The sequence below is a fragment of the Leptosomus discolor genome, chromosome 19 (genome assembly GCF_034619465.1).
Source record: "Leptosomus discolor isolate bLepDis1 chromosome 19, bLepDis1.hap2, whole genome shotgun sequence".
In the NCBI taxonomy this organism is placed as follows: Eukaryota; Metazoa; Chordata; class Aves; order Leptosomiformes; family Leptosomidae; genus Leptosomus; species Leptosomus discolor.
In genome coordinates this window covers 8,462,201-8,484,714 of record NC_141409.1, presented here as the reverse complement: position 1 = coordinate 8,484,714, position 22,514 = coordinate 8,462,201, and the positions used below count along the sequence as shown (strand labels likewise).

The following is a 22,514-nucleotide window of genomic DNA, read 5'->3' as shown; positions in this document are numbered from 1 at the left end:
TCCCATAAGCCCACTGAGGACAAGCAGCAGTGTAACACTAACATAGTGTACATTTATAGTTTTAGTTTACATACTTTAAATCAGCATCATGTGTTTGAAATTCTGGCACTATCTTATGGCACGTAGCATAAACCAGAAGAAAATTACAGATTACTTGCCTTTCCCATCTGTTGCTGAAGCCTCCTGTAAATGTCTTATTGACCTGAAAAATAATTTCAAAAAAGTAGATTAGCTGTAAGTTTTACACTCCCTTTTCACTGCAGCCCTCTAGAAGACTGTCGAGTTTCGTTAGCTCTTTGCGGGTAGGGTATGCTTGTAATTAACTGCGCTTCGCATCACATTTTCATGCCCATCTCCTCAGCTCAGGCAGTTAGTTCAAGTATCTGTATCTCCTTGTGATTAAGAAAACCAATTGCTAAAACCTACTTCAGCCTACAGAAAGCTTTGTGGGAGGGAGGGAGCAGAGTGGGAAACTGGGGCATTTTCCAGCATAATGCTTTCCACTTGTATGGTTAAGCTGATCTACTATGCAGAATTCTGCCAAGCATTTGGCATCTTACTGCTCTTTTAAGCTCTTTTCATGTAAATGGTTGATTACAGCTTACATGTCTACATAGGGAACTTGCATAACAGGAGCTACCCTGCAGGAATGTAAATTTAAGGGCCAAGTCTGAGTCACCTTGCTCACGTGAGTCATTCCACCAGCTGCAGTGACACTATCCAGATGAAAAAGGGGCAGGATTTTATGTCCTGGGCTTCACTGCCAGTGTGTGTTCATACCATGACAATGCAGGAACACTGGTTGCACACTATGAACAGTTACAGGGCAGTTCACCCAGATACATTTGTTCTTTAGATAAAGTTCCTTTATGGAATGCAAGTTTTGCACCAGCATATCCCCAGGCAGGACATACAGATTCTAGCATTAGGTAGTAAGAACCGTGACTGTAGAAGTCACCTCTATCACAGGAAACCAGAGTCTCTCTACAACTAAAGTTAATATTCCTGCAGTTTTATTTACCATCCCCAAATGCTCTCAACCTCAGAAGAGCTGCAGCATTTTGACTGGAGTGGGGTAGGGACAAGCAGGTAGTATAAGTTTCTTGGAAGACACTTCCCAGCCTTGGCAGAAGGCCACCAAGACTGCGTGCGGGTTTATCCTTACACAGAGGACAATTGGGAAGGTACGGACAGTTGAAACCCACCCTCGCAAGCCAAGCTGAAGTTTACTCCTCCCTACTGAGCAACACGTATGTGTGTCTTTACACATATGCACTATGAAACAGTTCTGAGACGCTCAAGCGTTACACACTCTAGAGCGATGACATGTTTACTAGACAGACATTCCTATTCACCCTGTTTCAGAAAAAAATACTGGAGAAAAATAAGAATATTCTATGTTTACTTACCAAGGAGCCAGAAGCTCCTTCATATCCTCCTTTAAATCCAGCTGTTTATCCAATTAAGACTAAAATGAATTTAGAAGATAAGTGTTCCGACTAACCGGCAAGAAGCAATAATAGTGTTTATCTGAATTATCTCTATTTTGGTCGAGTTTTATATAACCAACACTATTCCTTGCCAAGCACGAGTGGAAGGAAGGGCAGGGAAATGCTCCCTGTGGGATTATTTCTTCTAAACAGTCAAGTAAAAATGCAGCTACTCTGACTGAAGGCAGCACTGATCTTAGACAGCACTATTGTTTTAGAATTTAGCAGCCTAGTTTCCACCTAAGTCAGTAAAGCAAAACCCCATTTCTCAATGTAAGAGAGTCAGCACTTTTGCAAAACTCCAAGTTTCAAAAGCACCTATAGTCTGCACTGCACTGGCCACACTGACATCACCACCCACCTTACTTTACCCCCACTTTAACATCCTCAAAACAAGTATTTTCCACAACACAAGATTGAAGTGTTAAGACTGGCAGAGTTTAAAAAAAAGTTAACAGAACACTTGACTCCAAAGGACCAAGTTTTTTTTGCTCTGGCAGTATCTTTAGCTCTAACTAGCAGTCAATACTCATTAGTACAGAGAGAGCTCAAGTCATCAGGGCTCAGAAACCACATAACACATACAGTGACTCACCATACCACTGGAAATAGGATGGCTCCACAACATAGCAAGTCTACCAGGAAGAGGATTTCTTTCCACAGTCCATATTCAGTTGTCCCCTCTTCTGTTGACTCTATGATAATATATGCCACGTTGGCCAGCACCTACAGGATAAAACATGCTTAATGGTTTCAGCTTTCCAAGGAGATACTGCACAGGATTTACAGAAACAAAACTGATTGGAACTTATTTCTGCTGACATCCAGAAAGTAGTCCTGTGTTATACACTATGTTCAATCTACTGTATCAGCAGAGATAAAGAGAGCAAAATTAACTTATTAAAATACATAAACAGGACCCTGAGTACACACATATAGCGAACAGTTTAAATGCATTACTCCAAATTAAGCCAATAACTCAAACTGGTCATTGATGGTGTGTTGTACTCCATACCTGAGCTCTGTAAGAGCCTCACACACTAATTACATACTTCAGGTTTTGCAGTTGGGTAAGGGATTCATCTGGAAAAGCAGAAAAACTGTTCTATCTACAAGTGCTGCCCTCCTATGTACTTCAGCTCCTGGAGTAGGAGACGAGCACCGATCACTTGAACACACTGGGAAAGTTTCCCCTCAGACCTAACGGGCCTACAGGTCTCAATTTTCTGCCCCCCCTTTTTTAAGCCCATTCAGCAAGCATTTCAGAAGTGACAACTTTAGTTTCTCTTCTTAGTAGTTCAGTACTATTTTGCAGCCCAAGTTTTTCCCCAGCATGAATATACCTACCTCTAGGTAGTTGTTCATCTGCTGATGCTACTTGATCACCATTATCTCATATCTCATACTTAATACAGGGGGAAAAGTGGGGAAAATAACAGAAGTAACTTCTGGCCCAGGAAACTCCAGCTCAACTGACACTGTAACCAACAGGCTTACACAAGCAGTAACTACGTGCTATTTTGTGAAGAATTCACAGCCTTTTACAGTTTGCACCAGCAGCAATCCCACAAGACAGTAAGTATTGACACAGCTCAGTCCTCACCTGAAGTGGGATGACAATCATGAAAATTTTTTTGTCTTTATCTGACAGGATGTGTTTAATGAAAGCCCAGCCCGTGCCGATAAGGGCGATAGTGATGAACAGGAGAGCACCCTTCAGTCTGAAAGGGAAACAAACACTGCGGTGAGAGGCTTTATTTTATCACACTTCCTCTTCTGCCCAGGTTCTCTCCTACAGTCAGTAAAGCCACAAACCCAAACAAATGCTTTGCTATTCATAATTTTGGCAAGTGCTTATCCTACCACAGCGAAGCAGATGTACTTGCTTACAACTGTGTATCACACAGCGATATTACACTTCATTCACAATTGTCAATATATGCAATCTTTTCCTGGGGGAGTCATCCATTCACCATCACGAACAAGAGAAAACACTGGCAGCTGTACCCTCTTACCATTCACATCAAGAGCAAATTAGATACTTGAAGATTAGTATGAACAAAGAAAAGGAAAGCATTTCTTATTCTTTTTGCTCCTCCGCCCACATAAGTGCCAATTCTCTGCAGCTGCCCTCTGTAAGCAGAGCTTTCCCCTTCACACAGGGCTGATTGTTGTCTTGTCATTCAGCCATAGTACCAAAGAATCAGCAATTTTCCAGTTTCCTCAGGAGGAGCGCAGCCCCACGGGGAATTCAATTCCATTGTTCGAATCCATCACATCAATCTTATGACATACTTACAGGTGAGTGATGTAATAAACAACAGCCCAGCCTTCAATAGGAAATCCCTGAGAAGAAATGTAATGATAGTCGATCTGGAAGCAGAAAATACGTTACTTTACAAGCTGCTCATCAGCACCCTACCCATGTCTATAGAACAGGTCTGCCTGACAACCACTTCGAGTTTCATTTTCCAAACAGTGTGCACAAACTCAGCTGTTACACCTTGGAGATTACTTCCTCCCAACGTGTCCTAGTTTTGTTTAGCAAGAATGAGGTCATTTCCATTTTCTGTATATCCACTACCACTTAAGTAGTATCTCATACAATCTACATTCTTCCCACACAGCTCCCACATTGAACTATAGTTACACAACCGCATTTGTAACCTATTTTTTCACTCATTGTTCAAGTTCAGTTGCATTAGGGGATAGAGGCTTTCTAGTTTCACTTTTATTGGAAATCAGATTCAACCCATCAGACTCCAAAAACGTTTGTGGCAGTTATCCCATCATGAACATAAAGGTGAAGTTCATGGCTGGCACAGATACTGAAGGATTAAACGCCTGACACAACCTTTGTTTATGAGATCTTTCCGGTGGAAAGGCAAAGTCAATACGATCCCACAGAGATTTTAGGCATTCAAAGTGTTAAAGTTTATAACGTTAGGTCTGTTACAGAACACCATAATACTTCATCTAAAGCAGTGGCCTTGAATTTTACAAACATTCATCAAGGTTTCCATTTATTAACAGTTATTGCAAGCCATGGAGCTGAAGCAGCACCACAGCTCAAGCTTTCAGGCCAGCCTCAGATGGCCAAAACATTAGAATTCATGGAACTCATTCAACCCTCATATATGCCTGCTGCTTCACCACTTCAGGCCATGATCTCACTTGAATTCAAGTCAGAATTTGCTGATGAAAACTGAATCATTCCAAACAGCTGCAGTTCAATTCCAATGCTTCAATACGAAAGACATTTCTCTCCGTCCCTTTCTCTGCCCCACTAACAGCATGCCCTGGATTCCTCGTTTCTACTTGCTAGCTGAACAACTTAAGGCAGAGACATTACACATACCGCATGGAAGACTAAGGACAGAGATTTTGTGAAAGGGAGGGCTGCCATTAGCCAGTGAATCTTAAAGACATCATTTCTGGAAAGAAGAAAAGAAGGAAGAGCATCAGTTAAGAGCTGGCAGCAAAATTTCAGTTCCCAAGTGTATTTCTTTAAAACCTATAAATGTCAAACAGTTACTCCCAGGTTAAGCTGACTATTAGTGTAAAAGGTTTCCCTTTAATGCTCCAGTCCAAGTTTTTGCAACATTTTCTGAACAACGTTTCAACTACGTGTTTACAACTCTGATTTCTTAATACTTTGGCTAATTAAAAACAGTAATTCATAGGAACATACTGCATACATAGAGCATAACTGTTAGAACATTTGCTAAACATAATTCAAACATGTATTACTCCACCTTCCACACCTGGACTACGAACTAAGTCTGGTTCACTTGGTGATCAGATAAATCAGAGCTAAAGCCAAAATGGAATCATAGGTGCTCCTGGCTTGTGTGGCTGGGGCTTTAACTACTAAGAAGCATGGTTTTTAAGTAGGAATTCCTACCACTTTTGACTATAATCAAAATGTTTATGGCTCTCTAATGCCACAAGCTGCCATTCCCCATAAGAAGAAAAATTTGTTTGATCAAGTTTTTCTTGTTAAAATTATTTTCAAGCAGCATTTTTCCTGTTTATTTGTTGCCACAATATATTTTAATCCGTACGCTACATGAAGCATTTCTTAACGTTAAGACTTGATAACTTCGGAACAACAGTTTACAACAGTGATATTGACTGCAGTAGCTGTTTTCAACTATAAACCGTATATACTAGGCACAAAAAATTGAGACAGATTTGGAGTTTTAAGTGATTAAATCTGACTAAAGTGAGCATCATAAGAGGAGGAGTAAAAAATAAAAATCAAACAAGGTAGGCCCATACTTGTCACTGACACTGAACTAGTCTGCTTACCTGCGTTTACGAAGTATGTGGATCCATACAGTCCCAGACAGGAAGAAGAAGATAGCCATGGAAATGTAAAGTTTTGGCAGTGGGATCTCACCCGCTGAGAGGTAGCTTTCAGGATTCTTTTCCGTAATTTCTATCTGAATATTAAAAGGTATGTTACGTTGACAGTTAGAGCTCACAATCAAATTTGCTCATTTAAAATTAGCCTTTCTGAAACAGTGACTGTTATAAGACTCTTAAAGAAAAACAAAAATATCTCCATCCTCAAGAATTTCAGTGTTTTGCAAAATTACACCCACAACAACCTCCCTGAAAAGCAGAAAAGGACAGAGCTTCCTTCCAGTGCTTCAGTTACATAATTCAGAAACAACTAAACCCAAAGAATAGTTCTCTATACCAAACCTCACAGAATTTGCCCAACTTTGATTCAGAACCAGTATCTACAACCTTGCACAAACAAGCAGGGTTTTTAGCACAGTCCTGACTTTAGCTGCCGAGAGAGTGATATACAGCTGAAAAACTCACTCTTAGGTTTACTACATAGATTTCTTCACCTGTCAAGAGAAATGAAGCCCTCTGCTGCAAGCCTATTACCCTGTGACTGAGAAAACAGAAGCTTTATTTAACATCCTATTTATACCCCTAAACAGCTTGGCTGTATGTGCTAGGACTTCATTAAAATAATGCATCAAGACTAGTTTGCAGTACTGAAACCGTCCTGCATCTCCAAATACAACCAAGCAGGTTAGTTATCCAGGTTTTCTTCTCTTTCCAATTTCTTCAGGGGGTCAAAGCAACAAACAGCAATTCAAAAACTTGGTCTTCTAAACATACAACTCCAGAAGCAGATTTAAAGTGGTCTAGTTTGAGTTAGGTTAGGGCTACTAAGTTTTATCACCTACATGTTCCCTTCCTTTTCCCTTGCAGTAGTTTCAGCACAACTATGTAAAAAGCAGTTCAGGGTCCGACCTGGCCAAGAGTTACCTCAGCCAACGACAGGATTTGTTACAGAATGGCTCACTATACAGCAGCATGGATGCCAGCATGAGCATGAGAAAAAAAGGGAAACCCTGAGCTGTGATAACATGCTCTGGCTCAAAAGAGCACAGGACTGAGCCCTTGGATGTTAAAAGAGATCAGACATTTGCTATAACATATCACCTTTAAGATGTGCATCTAACATTGTAAAAACTCATCTTTAATTAGGCCAGAAAAAGCAAAAACACTGAATTCAAATACCAACAATTTAGATTGCAGCAACAGACTTATTTTTCTTTACACAACTGCAGATATTAAAGCGATTTTCGAGCACAGCAAAAACATGAACAGCTGTTTCAGCTCCCATCTCATTACAGCATCTGGTCACAACCATATAGACTGAATCCAGCCCAAATGCAGTCTTCAGATTTCCAGACTTTTCTCCACAACGACTATTTTAATTCTTCTTACTGTAGTTGCTTCCTTCAGAAACGCCACTACAGAGATTAAATGCACAGCTCTGCACCATTTCCCATGTAGACACTCACGTACAGTGTATGCGTGTACACAAGCTAGAATGGAGAGCGGTGTATTTCAGCCCAAGCGCACGAGTCAGTTGTACTTCAGAGGCTGTACTCACATCGAGACTGAACAGCTGCTGATCATTAGCAGGCCCATCACCGCCAACACATTTATGGAAATACAGGCTGTAGAGACCTTCTTGGTTATCAGAGCTGATGTTAAAAAAAAACTGAAAAGAAGGGATAGGCAAGTCAGCATTCTTCTCTCTCACAACAGGGTTGCCCTAATAAGAAGCCATCTCTACCGAAGCATGAAAACAGTCAAGTCATTGAGGGTCAGCTGATTCCTTTCAGCAAGCATACTGTTCTGAGGATACCAGCATATCTGCAAGTTTCAACAGAATTCTAGATGCAAAATCATTGCATCCATCTATGACTATGCACTCTGGTAATCCAAGACCTCTATTGAAGACCTTTAGGTACCAGTGTTTAACTTGGTTCATGACAGAGAAAAGATAACAAGAAGTCTTGTACATTTAACATGGTGAAGTGTAAATTTTGATCATATTTGCTCTAAAGCATAAGCAGTTATTCTGTTCCTCCTCCAACTATACAAATTGTGATAGCTATGGAAGCAAGATTTGTGTCACATAATGGAATGTGAAACGTGTTTGTTTTATAGTACCCAACAACCACAAGTGAACCAGGGTCCTGAAACAAAGCGTTAATCTGGTTTCACACAGAGTATCTTCCTCTGAAGCAAGTCAGTCAGGTCACAGCTATTTGTTGCTGGCAATCTGTATGTGCTAGGTGCACCCCAGTCAACTTTAATAGCCAGAAGCTCACAGACTAAGATATTTAGAACTGCATTGCATCAAGGACAGTTCAAAACAGCTCCCACACTTTATGAAGACAGACATTTCCAGCACTTATTCTTAACAAGAGTCCACTCAAAAACTCACTGAGCTATCAGAGAGGCATCTACACCAGACTTTTACTTTTCACAAAGCAGTACAGTGAAAGAACTGTCTGCACACATTAAGACTAGACACTGACAAATATCCCACCTGAAATGAAAAAGTTCCTCTGTCATTGTGAACAGGATGCTCTTGTTCCACTATGCTCTGGGAGAAGGAAAAGAGACTTAAGATTTTTTTAAGCAGGAAACTACCACATCCCCCGCACAGAAACCCCCACACAGAACGGTTTGGGTTGGAAGGGACCTTAAAGATCATCTAGTGCCAACCCCCCTGCCCACAGGCAGCCACACCTTCCCCTAGACCAGGTTGCTCAATCCAAACTGCATTCTGTATATTTACAGTGGAGGCTGAGAGCAACCAAAAACACTGCTCTCCACTTTCTAGCTAGAGCTTGTACTGCAACACTCCCCTAGGTTCTTTCTGAAAGGGAACAGCAGACAATTTCTTACCTGGGAGGATGTCGTACTTCGTTTGTACTTCTGATCTAGAGATAAAAGCATTAATGGTAATGTAAAGCGTTTGCATTATACATCCTCAGACTACCACCTTCTACACATTGCCAATACCTTACTCAAATCTTCCTAAACTTGTCTGCATGGCAGTTTCCTGGATAATCATTTGGAGATTCTTTCCCAGTCTCTCCTTACTCTCCCAGGACTCTTTCCACAACTAGCACTCATTCTGAAAGCACCCTCAAATAGGACAGGCTTCCCTACTATTATACCTTCTACAAAACCTACCCAAGAAATCTTTCCAACCCCTCCAATTTTAGCAATGCAGGAGGCAGATGACAAATACCAGATGCAGGCTACAGCCTTGTTTCATACAGTCTACCGCTATGACTTTAATTTTATGACTGAGTACTGTTAATCTTGCTGACTAATCTTAATTTGGACATTAATACATGACCTGACAAACATACGGAAGGCCTAATTAACCCTGGAGAAGGAAAAAGTTCTCAGCTCTCTACTAAGCAAGGCCCCAGTAGAAACATAAACAAGCAAAACCCAAACGAAACCCAAAGCATAGGTGACCTGCCAAGTCAGTATCTTTTCTGAACTTGAGAAATTTAAATTGACAGGAGGCTTCAACAGAGCAGCATGTGAAGTTCACAGTTTCACTCCACTTCCATAAGCAGCTTTTCAAACATAAGGTCAACCCATTCTACCAGGAAGAGAAAATTCAAGATTTAAGCTTTGGTTTTGGCTCCTGCACCTCAGTGCCCTGTCAGTGTGCATGTTAAGACTTTTTAGTGCAAGAAAAAGCAAAACTAGAGATGTCAGATCAATTATCTTAGTGCCATCCAGCTTTAAGTTCTCGACTTGTTAGAACAACTGCGCAAAATTTTCAATGATATCATAGCTTGTGAACATGCCAAGACGGACTCAGACTACTTCAGATCAGACTGCTCAGCAGTCTAAACTCTTCCGGGAAAGGATAACATGAACTGTTTAGAGCTAATCCCATCAGAGCTGAGATTATAAAATTGTTTTGTCTGCTGGTCTGGAAGCCAGAGAAAGACTTGTGTCTCCAAGAAGGGTTACCAGGATAGTTACTTCTCCATCCCCATCACTTTAAGTGACAGACTAGATTTCAACTCTTTAGATACACACAGACAAACATTGGCTGGAAAGGACCTGAGGAGGTATTTAATCCAACTTCTGACTCAAAGAGCGTCAAGTGGCAATACCAGTGTCACACTGACCCTGGTATTGTTCAGTCAAGAGTTTAAAACCTCAAAGGATGGAGGTTCTACAACAAATGATCTGTTACAAGGCTGGAATACCTACCTAGGAAAGTCTTGTTTTCCCTCCTAACATCCAACCTGAGACACCCAAGACTTAATAAGGGGGAACAGCCACAGGTTGCATTGTGTGCCACCACTAGAAATAGCTTGGTATCATTGTCCTTCTAACCTTCCTTCCACTAGTTGTTGGTGGCTACCAAATTCCCCCTTAGCCTTCTTTTTGCCAGGCAAAAACCCAAGTACCTCAACCCCTCCTCACCAGTACTGTAGGTCTCCAACAGTCCCGTTCAGTCTCCGCTGGATCAATGGAACTGATTAACACAAATCACTGGGCAGGAGAGACTCCAGCCCAAAAGGCAGCTCCAGGCACAGGTTTACACAAGACTGTGCGGTCAAGTTTTAGCCCAAGGGGAAGCCAGACAGTGACCACACCACACTGCTGGATGCACATCAACGAGGAACTAGCAGTGAGAGCACGTAAAGGTCAGGTTTAGCAGGCTTACCTTTGCTGTCTGTCTTTTGGTCAGTCTTTGCAGGACTTTTACCAGAATCACTGCTCTGTTCAGAAGTTTTTAGTGGCTTGGTACTTAAGGCAGTAACATTTTCTTCAGACACGAACGAAATTTTAGGTAACAAAGAAGCAGCTTCTGCAGAGAACTGTACTTTCACACTAAAGAAACAAAAAGTTTACATATAAAATGAAAGCAAATCAACATTCATAAAGAGGTTATCTGTCATAGCCTGCCTATACCCAGGAAAGGAAAATCAACTTGTCTTGACATGTTTGGTTTGTTTTACCACAGAACAGGCAAGCACCAGGTCATGCCCTCCAGAGGCCTGGCATTGAATGGATCACTGCGGGAGAAGTCACACTATACCTTTACATCAAACACAAAAGCAGCTGAGGAAAAATAAGTTTATTTGGGTTTGGTAACCAAATTATGTTTCAACACAAACAGTTACAGAAAGCAATGCAGCCTCGAAGGCACTTCCATAAAAGGGGTAATTCAAAACAAACAATAAAACAGCACATTCAGTGCAAGAGCTACAAGAGCAACCCAAGACTACAAGTTCATGCCTTCAGCATGACTAAAGTATGATTCCTTTGCCCTGTCCCCTTATCCCTCCAACATACAGCAACAATTCTTGGACCATTTTATACTGCAGATTTTTTCCTTTCACTCTCACTTCCCCTCAACTCTCATGTAACCCATTAAAAAAAAAAACAAACTACATGCACAGCAGCTTTCCAAGCCCTGAAAGAAATTTCACAAGTGTTACATTAACTTCAACTAGAGAAATAACTTTAAAATGTAGTGTGCACTATTTACTCACACTTCAGTTTTGAAGTCCAGAAGTAAGATTACAACAGAGACATCTTGCTCTGGCTTCTTTTTCAAGATACAGTAATCCACTTCTTCATCCTGGTAATAAAAGCAAAACATCTTTGAAGTGTCCTCCTGTTCATAAGAAGTGGAGCATGTTCGCCCCCCAGGTAGAGGTTCTCATTCTTAGTCCAGCAAGTTGTAAAAGTGAATTATCCTTAACAACCTCCTGGTGTTTAACACACACACCCCCTGCCTTTTTTTTTTTTATTTCTTGCAACCATTCCTGGATAAGGTAGACTATGAAATGTCCCCAACTTAGAAGAGTAACCTCACATCTTTTACTCTTACCAAGTAAGTGGAGAACCCATCATTCCTTGTTCGATCCAAACTGAACCCCACCTATGAGACAATTGAGAATCTGTCAAATTAAAACAGCTCAGGTTCCGCTATTATCAGAAGCCAAACCACCACTGAAAGAGTCAAAGATACCGCTCTCTAAACAAATTAACCTACATTTAAGGCAGAATTTTTCTCATTACCTAAACAGGAAAAAACTATTCAAATATAATAAACTTGCTGCTTCATCCATATGCACCAGAAATAAAATAGATATGATTCACATCCAAAATAATCTAGAGTACCTTCTGTCCCTGAACCTTTTAACTTATTTCAGTATTTTTCCAGACAATTTTGCTTGAGGAAAAAGTTTAATACTTTTAGTAATAAAGAGGTCAAACTGTGCAGAAAAGCAAGAACACTGTCTGTTTTCTACCCTGGTATTTCAGTCTCTGGAAATCCAGTGATGTGATGATTACAAGATGCATTGCAACGCAGCAGGACAGCAGTGTAAAAATCTCACATCAGAGGACTGCTTAGGACACCTATGTTCAATATAGGTCATAGGTGTGCACACTGAGCTCAGCAGAGGATCTGATAAGTTAAAATTTATCCTTAAAGCAGAATGGATAGTGCTCAGGGATAAATCTCACACTATACATATCCTCATAAACAGCTCGCAGTGGGGAGCACAGCACCACCAGTTTGGATCTGACACCTCAAACAAGGCATCTGGTGCAAGAGCAACTTCACAGGAAGCTTAATAAGTCATTGGCCTCAAAGTAATTAACTTACTAGTAAGCTACTCTTGTCAGAGCCCACAGGTGGCTTCAATGAAAGGTTGCTGACATTGACCGTCATGAAACCATCCTTGAAGAAGCCAAAGGTATTCAGGTGCACTTTCTGCCTCACATCATCCTGCAAGAAAGGAAAGAAAGTTTACAAACCACATACACAGCCATCTGCAGCAGCAGTCAAAGAGGAAGCAGGGTGACAGACATTGACACTTAATTCAGTATTCATGCAAAACATCTATCTGATCATACCAAGAGCAAAGTTCTTTAGGATACCTTCAGATATAACAAATTATTTCACTGGAATCGACCAACTTTTCCAATAACCTGAACAGCAAGAACTTTAAATAAATGTGTCTTTGCCAACTACCTGGCTACGCCAAGAAGTATGCAAGAAAAAAGTCTGGAAGAAATTAAATATCTGCCATCATTGACCAAACCAAAACAAACAAAAAAAAGACTGCAGACAAATCAAGACAGCTATGGTCTGAACGCTGGCTACTGTCATTCCACAGACTGAAGAGGAATTAGTTGACTATAGTGATCTCACCTAACGGAGAGCTGGGTTTTGGCCAAGTGTTTACTAAGTATTACAGTGTATTGTCATCCCATCAGATCTATGTTAGGCAGGGTCAGTGTTTGGACAGTCAAACACCCAACACACTGGAAAACTACGTATACAGTGGAGATGAGAAAATTTCTTATGTAGACCCATTCCTCCAAATGACTTTGAGCAAGGCCTTGCATCTTATTTGTAGGATAAATACCAAAAAATGATTATGTGGGTTCAAACTCAATCCCTTGGGTCAGTTTCTCTAACAGGAAAATTCCAGTCCCCTCTTCTGCTCCCAGTCTTAGTCACAGAATAATTTGCTTCCTCACAGTCTGGCAAGTAAACTGTAGAAACAGGTCCCTTCCCGTGCCTTGCTCAGGTGATAAAGGTTCCACTACAGTGAGATTTTTTTTTCCTAAATAAGGAGGTCAGGAAGGACCTGACATGAAACATAGTAAACATTACACACAATTGCCCCATCAGATGAGGAAAGGGCATATCCCTGTTACTTTGCATTCATAAATCAATAAATAGGTATGCAGTTGGACCCTCAGTCCCACAGGATCATTAACTGGACAAAAAGCAGAAACAGCACAACAAAAATTAAAAAGCAAGTTTAAAACGTGATTTTAAGCACTTTTACAATTGTCACTCTTGCTTCTTCTACGAAAAGATAAGCAGCTTGCAGAATACCCTAAGCAGAGAAGTCAGGTGCTAAAGGCAAACAAACTGTTCAGGACAAGGTACCGGAAGACTGAGCTAAGAATTGTAGAAGTACAGTAAGTTCTCTCTCTTCCTTTACCCCCCGTATTAATTTTGACATCTTTGCATAAAACATTCCTGATGCATAAATATCACTCACTGTAATAGCAGGCCACTAATCCTGACACAGCTAACCTGTGATCTGGCTGTAATAAGATCACCCTAATAGAATCAAGTTAACCTGGCAAATAACCAGATGGTTCTCTTAATGCTCAGAAGAAAAAAAGTTAGCGACACATGGCTCACAGCAGATGCTTTGTTCAACAAGTATTCTAGCTGTACTGTCTTTGGGTTCTAGGTCACTTAATGTGCTCAAAACACAAGCCCATCTGGTTCACTTAAACACTGTTTTCAACATCACTCCCCAGTCAGAACAGAAGATGAATACTAGCTCTTTACATAGCACATCATATGTATTTAACCACACCTGGACAGGTAAGCACTTGTCTGGGTGACTGGGCAGAGGGGAATACAAGGGGGGGGATACAGTGTCACCCAGCTACAAGGTGTTTTGCACCTTGTAAACATGAGCAAAGAGAGCTGCTCAATTCAGAGCACTTGCAAAAGCTGTTCACTGCAATGTAGGGTTATTTACTCTGCCAGTACGCTAATACGCTCCCCAGCAACAAAAGATAATTAACATACAACACACACTTTCCTCCCTGGTTTTATCTCAGCTCTGAGTGCTTAGAGTTTACAGATTTAGTTCACAAATCCTTCAGCTTTACATGATCCCACACACACTGTCACCAGTTACCACCAAGAAACAGCACGTTGTCCAAGAGCACCTACTGCTCCACATACTGACAGCTTAAAGACACCGGCTTACTAGTAATTGTCTCGCCTCTCACAGGAGGTTTAACAGGTTGGAAGACTCCGGCTTTTATGGCTTTTACGTATAATCACTCAACTGCCAAAATATTCCACTGTAAGTTTACAACAAAGGTGTGAACTCTGACAAGTGAATACTTAAGCACTGTTGTTAGCATGCACATTATTCTAATTTACATAGGATGCATTTAACAGTTAAGCCTGCCCCTTTGAGAAGGGATGATCTGGGACATCACAGGTTACAGTCAAACCAACACAGTAAGCTCTCAGCTGATCTCCATCAGTCTTCCCCACTTCTCCCACTCCTTTAAGATAAAAATCCATCCTGCAAAATTTGAGTAAAACTACAAGAAAGTGGTATCCAAAATCCTGTAGCCCAGAATGGGCAGAAAAATATTCTTTAACATTTAACCCAGAATCTAAGTGGGATCTCGCTACCCATACAGTAAAAGTTTCATCAGAGAGTGCTTATCCTTACATGGAAGGAATTTTATTATTTGTGGGAGACCAACAGCAAGACTGATAATTTTTGTAAGACTAAATGAATTATTGTGAAAGGAATTTTCAACTTGAGCAACTGTGGCCTTTTAACGTTGGTAGGTCTCAGGCTTCAAGTATTTACAAACCACCACTGAAAAATAACGTCTTCCAAACACTAATTTAACATGAAACTTCACTCCTGACATTATCATAAAATAGGAGAGGTCTTACTTCCCTTTTGGAGACCAGTTAATTGGAAAAATAACTCATTTGAATCAGAAACTAACACCACAGCTGCTACACAGCACTGTCAGTTGGATGGCTCCTCTCAAAAACAGTACGTTTGGCTATTTGCTAGTGTTAAACTTAACCACCACGTACCCGACAAAGGCTTCATTCAGACCAACTTCCCCATTCTCTGAGGCAGTTTGCTATTGCATTACGCAAAATATAAGGCTTCAGTATCACAGCATTCAACTGTTAAGACAACAAAAATCTTTTTGGCCAAGAGAAATAATCCAACTACCAGCTGCTTCAGGAAGCCTCTGAAAAGTGTTTCCATCAGTCTTCTAGAGTTTCTGGTTTTGTAATTTTTATGTTTAAAAAAACCAAACAAAACCAATCTCATTAAACTAATGAAGCTGGTAACAGTTGCTACTAAGGAAGAGAGTCTCCTTTGACATGGTTAGTCTAACAGCAAGATTCAAACAATTTTTCTAACTCAGAGGAAATAAATAATTTTGTACACTTTTATAGAGAAATTATTTTCAGAACAGGAAACCACGCAGACTGTGCCTTGCTTTTCTGACAACAAAAAAAAGCTTCACCTTAGGACGCTAATTACAAAGATACAAGAGTGAGGCTATTTAACTTATGCAATAACAGCTTGTTTGAGGAAACCTATTATCAAACACACAAAGCCGTGGCCTGTAGCTTGGCACAGTGCCAAAGTACACTTAGAAGTAAGGAGCCAATGGCAAGAACACTGGAAGGGAGATTTCATTGGAAAAAAGCCTGCTGTTTGCACAAATGCTGTAAGGCAGCAGATGAAGTAGGAAGGGAGAGACTCTGCTCTGATCACAAAGCTCATGCCTGTACAGGAGGTGGACAAAGGCATTAACGCTCTTCTACTTTCCACAGCGCTCGGTGGGTCACGGTTGTAATTGACACAACAAAATCTACAAAATTAAAACCATAACCCACTTCGATCACAAAAATCAGCAAACAGAGTTTAGTAATCGACCCAGGCGGTTAAGAGACACCCTCACAGGACCCAGAAGCCATAATGTTTGCTTGAGGCCTGTTTGAAAGTCTTCTGGGCAAGGGAAGAGTATCACCCCAGGAGAAATTTCTCCAGCACTCAACTGTTGGTCACAAATTCCTTCAAACCGTTATGTAACCAGCACAAAGCTCCTAATTCACTATTTCAGAGAGAAGTTTACTTTTCCTGAAGCAGGACAATATTCATGTGGCTGCACATGAGAACTACATAGTCTAGAAAATTCTCTACAGATAAGCCACGAATGTCCCCCTCGCATCCACTGCATCCCAAAGGCTGAAGGAGAGCTCCTGCAAAGTTTCAGCACTCTCCCTAAACTGCTACAAGAACACAGTAATGCTAGTCTTAGTCATATACCACTTTATTAACTTCTTCCAATATTTCTATTGGCAAAATACTGCACGTTGTTGACAACAAAAACAACAGTAACAACCTCATTCTGAACATTCACAAAGTGCTTCAGGAACTATACAGGAGCCCTTAAAAGCACCACCCCAAATGCACAGCTCCTCTATCGCTTAACATCTGTGCGGCTTTTCATTTAAAACACAACCGACAGCAGCACTCTCGAGTTGCAGATTTTTGCCATGATCTGCACCACTTCCCACCAACAACCCCAAATAACGATTTTTTATCAAATGCAGTCACAGGACAACCCAATACTCTTTCAAAGCACAACCAGAAGCCTATCAAACTGAAATAGAGAGCTGTCAGCATCAATATTGTCTTCCCCCTCTATGGATCACTTGATTAGTGTAAAGAAACTACATATGGAAGGCAAATAACACAGCCACACTGCTTTTTAGATTCAAGTGACCGGTGATCAGGACAGAAGAACTACTGTAGAGCGCAGATTAAAAGCAAAAGCAACCCCTAACCCCCTTCACAAACCTCTCCCCAGCTCATGTTCAGCCCTCTCTTATCACACACAGCTTTCTGCCTCACTTTTTAACAGAACGTGAAGCATGTCCACCTTCAAACCGTCACAGTTCTGAGGCCGCTTCACACGTTTGTCCCAGGACTAAGAAACCAGACGGCCAAAAGACACGGACGAGGGTTAAGGGGATGCAGAGGAGAGGAAAAAGCAAACCACAGCAAGGCCCCGGGAGGCTGAGCCGCAGGGGGAAGAGCCTAGACAGAAGCGAAGAAGGAGAAGGGCCAGCGGCAGGCAGCGGGACGATGCCAGGGGTGCGGGGAGGAAAGCCCCGGCCCGCGGGAGGTCGGGCAGGGCCAGGCCGGCCCCGCCACTCCCCTCAGGCGACCTGGAGGGACGGAGCCAGCAGGGAGCGGGGGCGGCGCAGACCTTACTTTGAGGGTGAGGTGATGGACGCGGGCGCCAGCCGGGCCTGCCCAGAACAGCACCAGCCCCGGCACGACCGCGGCCCACAACAGCGCAGCCCCACCGCCGCGGGCCGCCATGTTTATTCCAGCATCAGCATCCTCTTCCCGCCCTACTTCCGGGGTCAAGGGGCGGGGGGGGCGGGCACGTGACCGCGGCGGGGCGGGGCCGCGCCTCACGCCTGTCCCCGCCGCGGCAGAGGGTTGTCCTCTGTCACCGGGGTCTGTGCCCTGTCACCGGGGTCTGTGCCCTGTCACCGGGGTTTTGTGGCTTCCCAGCCCTTTTCTCGCCCTCTAGGGCCCTTCTAGGCTCCGTCGGGCTGCCCCCCGCCCGGGGGCTGCCTCTCACGGTGCCCCCCGGCGTGGCCTGGGCCCCTCAGAGGGGGCCATGACAGCAGCCAGGGCGCTGTGGTGGGCTCCCGCCTCGCTGGAGGCGCTCGCCGCTCTCACAGGGGGGCACTGGCCAAAGGGGGACACCCCCCCCCACGAGCCTTCCCCAGGTCAGCCTTGGTGGCGGTGCTTGGCGAGGCGCTGGTTTGGGGTGAGGCGGCGCTGAGGTTGCGCTGTCCCCGGGGGGAGGCCGGGGCTCTGCCCGCCTCAGCCTGGCGGCGCAGGCCATGGCATGGCGGGGGCTGGGGTTGTCGCTGCCAGCTCAGCCGTGGGTCTGCCAGCTTCTCCCTGGGAGCTACGTGAGAGCAGATGTCTGAGTACCAGGTAGTCCAAGCTAGTGAAACGCTGCCTTTCTGTTTAAAGCTGGGTTTAGAGTATTAATTGTAAATATCACCAAAAAATACGTAACAAATCAAAGGGCTTTCTGCTTCCTTACTGCAATAGTGTTGAAGCTATTGAAATACTTGAAACTGGTGGCTGTAGTCCCACTTAAAAGTGAAACGACAAGCAATTTGGGCCTGACTTCAGTGACTTCTTTGTTGCTCAAACTGAGAATAACATGAGCAGCAAACTGAACATGAATAGCGGCAATTAAAATGGCTTTTAGGCTCACATATCGCTAAAAAAAAATAAACTGAAGGATGGTGCACTGTGTCTTCCTTATGGGACGCCATCAGCTCTTCAGTGGGGAGTCCTGTGCTGTCAGTTCTTGGAACTCAAGCATTCTGATTTTCCCTTGCAGTTTGTGGAGTAACAGCTGTGCGAGTTTCTTCATCTAGAGTGAGATGAACAACTGGATGGAAGAGGCGAGTAGTAAAATGCAAGTAAGGGTGACTAGGAAGAGAAAAATCAATAGTCTTGACCTTTATATTAGCAAGATTATGTAGAATGTCCCATCTTTGTATAGAGGTGATTCAGATGTTACTGTATGTTACCTCTTACAGTTTCATGTCCACCTTTTTATTTTATACTTTTAAGTAATAAAATAAATACAGAAATCTCGCCATCAGCCAAAGAAACTTGGACTAGTACCAGAAAATATCTGGAAGCCTGAAAAAAAATAACCTGGGTTTTTCTAGTCGGGTTCTTTCTGCGGGCAGTAACTCGTGCGTGCCGCTAGATGTCCTGTCAGCATCAGGCCTTGCGGTGCACGTAGCTAAACTACAAACGTCAGATAATTTATTCTGAAAAGATAACTAGTCCAGATATTTTCTTGGAATTACTGGGGTTTTATGTTGTAATTAGAATTCACGTGCACGGACCACCTGGGAAACCTAGAAACTTTTTGACTCCTGAGAAATAGCTGCTTGCAACCACAGCTGCAGCATGGGCTTTCATGCCTTGCTGCACTACTAAGTAGCAGGCACACTTTGACTGCTTCGGTGGTCAAAGAGCACGAGGCTTTCCCCTGTAATTCTGCCGACTGGTTCAGCTGAAGAGCTTTTCTTAGTCTGAAGATGCTTCCTAATAGCAATCGGGGATTTCTGTGCCACAGACTAGAGACTGTCTGAAGATCTTGTATTTTTTTTTTCATGTAACTCTCCACCACTATTAGGCTATTGTAGTAACTGTAAGTTTCCCACTTACCTAGACTAAATAATCTCAAAGTTATAATTTATAACGTGTTTACTTTGGCTATGCATTTTTCTAAGAACTTGTGTGTTAAAAGATGCCTATACTTAAATGTACATTCCTATCTATGCAAACTGGCTGTGTCTGTGATGAATATGCTATAACAGCAACTCTGTTGTACGTGGACACGACACAGTGACGCGTGGCATTCCTCAGGGGTCAGTAAGGGGACTGGTGCTGTAATGGGACATCTTTGTCGGTGACATGGGCAGTGGGTTGGAGTGCACCCTCAGCGGGTTGACTGACGACACCAAGCTGTGTGGTGTGGTTGACACGCTGGCGGGAAGAGAGGCCATCCAGAGGGACCTGGACAGGCTGGAGATGGGGTCTGTGCAAACCTCATGGAGTTCAAGGCCAAGTGCAAGGTCCTGCCCCTGGGTCGGAGCAATCCCAAGCACAGATACAGGCTGGGCGGTGAGTGGATCGAGAGCAGCCCTGGAGAGAAGGACTTGGGGGTGCTGGTGGGTGAAAAACTGAACGTGACCCAGCAACGTGCGCTCGCAGCCCAGAAAGCCAATCGCACCCTGGGCTGCATCAAGAGCGGCGTGGGCAGCAGGTTGAGGGAGGGGATTCTCCCCCTCTACTCTGCTCTGGTGAGACCCCCCTGCAGGGCTGCATCCAGCTCTGGGGCCCCCAGCACAAGAGAGACATAGACCTGCTCGAGTAGGTCCAGAGGAGGCCACAAAGGTGATCCAGGGGCTGGAGCACCTCCCCTGTGAGGACAGGCTGAGAGAGTTTGGGTTGTTCAGGCTGGAGAAGAGGAGGCTCCAGGGAGACCTTATAGTGGCCTTCTAGTACTTGGAGGGTGCTACAGGAAAGGTGGGGAGAAACTTTTTATCAGGGAGTGTATGACAGGACAAGGAATAACATTTTTAAACTAAAAGAGAGTAAATTTAGATTAGATGTAATGAAGAAGTTCTTTACTGTGAGGGTGGTGAGGCACAGGAACAGGTTGCCCAGAGAAACTGTGGCTGCCTCTCCCTGGCAGTGCTCAAGGCCAGGCTGGATGGGGCTTGGAGCAACCTGGTTTGGTGGAAGGTGTCCTTGCCCATGGCAGGGGGGTTGGAACTAGATGGTCTTTAAGGTCCCTTCCAACCCAAACCATTCCATGATACATTTTACTGTAGCTTCCAGACAAGATTTGCCTTGCTCTGAATGTGCTGTTCCTAGCAAGTACAGTTATTCTCAGCTGTGGTTAAACATATTTAGCCTGGAAATATTTTTCCTTTACTCCTTCATTGTACCCAAACATCTAATTAGAAACTGTCACAGATTTTTTTTTTTTTTTTTAAAGTGTTTCTTGGGCAAACGTTGATATTTGATGAAAGGTATCAGCAGTGCCAGAAAAATCTTGGCATAGAGATAGCCTACAGGTACACCTCAGGACAGAGCAAAGCAGGTTAAGTGTCCATTTGTTACCCCATGAGCCCAGGTACAGGCATGTCATGGAGTGACAAGGGCTGGGTGTTTCCTGAGGGACATGGGGTTAGGAGGTGAGCATGGTAACACGGACACCAGGGCAGGAGCCTCACCATTCAGGGTCCGGTCCCACAGTCCAAGCAAGGCGAGTGGAGCAGGCCCAGGGATGGCAGCTGGGAGCAGCAGCAAGTCCAGGTCATCGGGTGAGCTTGTAGCGATGAAACAGAAGCAAGGCTGAGTTGAGAAGTCAGTCTGCAGTTCAGGTGGTGATAACCACGGTCAGAAATAGTCCAGCCATGGCTGGACAGGGCCACAAGGACAAGGTAGGTCTGAGATAAGGCCAGATACAAGCCAGGCTCCACATCTATAGGGTCTGTAGCCAGGTATAGCTGCAGCTGGGGCTGAGCTGAGGACCAGGACATCGCTTTGGAAGAGACTGAGCCCTCGGGCCAAAGCTTAAATGGGGCTTCTGAGACCATAGGTAGAGGGTGTGGGTGGAGGCCAGAGGTGAGGCTGGTCAGGGCCATTACAGTTTATCAGGTCTTAATTAGGTCTTAATCAGGTCTTAATCAGGGCCCTCTGGGCCCTGATAGGGCATTTAAAGAGCACCAAGGTCCCCTGCTGCGTGTCTGAATGATCTGGTAGTGTTGTAACAGCAGAGAGGAAACAGCTGTGATGGTGATGGCCTTAGGGAAAGGTGTGTCCTCTTCCTGGTGCTGTTTCAGTCCCAGTGTATGAAAGGTTCCAAGCAACATCTACGTTCCTTGTCTTGGATGTGGATGATCTGGGTAGAATTATAAAAATAAAAGGGAAGCAGCTGCAAGGGTGATAACTCTGGGGGGAAAGGTGGGTCCTCTTCCTCTTGTGTACTGGAAGCTGGAAATGCTTGTATGTGTTCTGAAAGTTGTGATTTTTCTTGCTTTGCATGAGTAAACAAACCCAGAGAAAAGGGTTTAGATTGAACTGCAATTTAGGGATTTATTTTATCTTCTTTAAATACTTTCTGAATAATTCAGCAGCTAATCTGGTTGTTTTCAAGTGCGATTGGGGTTTCCCAAACAAAGTCCTGGAATTGCTTCTACTTGGGTTTAGGATCTACCTCTGGGAGCGTTCTGAATCGTAACAACATGAGAGGTAAACAGAGAATTTACAGGAATAGCCCCATATCTAGATAACAGATCTTCATGGTCTTGTTCTCAGTGGGGCTGAAGGAAAACTCCCACCAGCCTCTGTGCTGCTCAGATCTAGATTGTGCAAATTAGGTAATGAAGTGATAGATAATAAAATTGTTAGGTGTCATTTTGAATTATTCTTTTGAGGCTGGGACTTACTGAGCTTTCCAGCATCG

General features: G+C 43.3%; 1 protein-coding gene across 1 annotated transcript in view; it reads right to left on the bottom strand.

The window, feature by feature from the left end:
* The window catches only part of GPR107 (G protein-coupled receptor 107), a 34,526-nt gene extending 16,720 nt beyond the window's left edge, over positions 1-17,806 (bottom strand). Inside the window, exons 1-14 of the mRNA XM_086475535.1 lie at positions 17,696-17,806; positions 12,484-12,606; positions 11,701-11,751; positions 11,360-11,448; positions 10,528-10,694; positions 8,727-8,761; positions 8,365-8,421; positions 7,417-7,527; positions 5,802-5,935; positions 4,849-4,924; positions 3,790-3,863; positions 3,094-3,211; positions 2,086-2,216; positions 159-202 (exon numbers count right to left, since the gene is read on the bottom strand). Coding sequence (XP_086331661.1) covers positions 159-202; positions 2,086-2,216; positions 3,094-3,211; positions 3,790-3,863; positions 4,849-4,924; positions 5,802-5,935; positions 7,417-7,527; positions 8,365-8,421; positions 8,727-8,761; positions 10,528-10,694; positions 11,360-11,448; positions 11,701-11,751; positions 12,484-12,606; positions 17,696-17,806 — 1,321 coding nt within the window. The remainder of the gene's footprint in view (positions 1-158; positions 203-2,085; positions 2,217-3,093; positions 3,212-3,789; positions 3,864-4,848; positions 4,925-5,801; positions 5,936-7,416; positions 7,528-8,364; positions 8,422-8,726; positions 8,762-10,527; positions 10,695-11,359; positions 11,449-11,700; positions 11,752-12,483; positions 12,607-17,695) is intronic.
* Between the last annotated feature and the right edge of the window lie 4,708 nt (positions 17,807-22,514).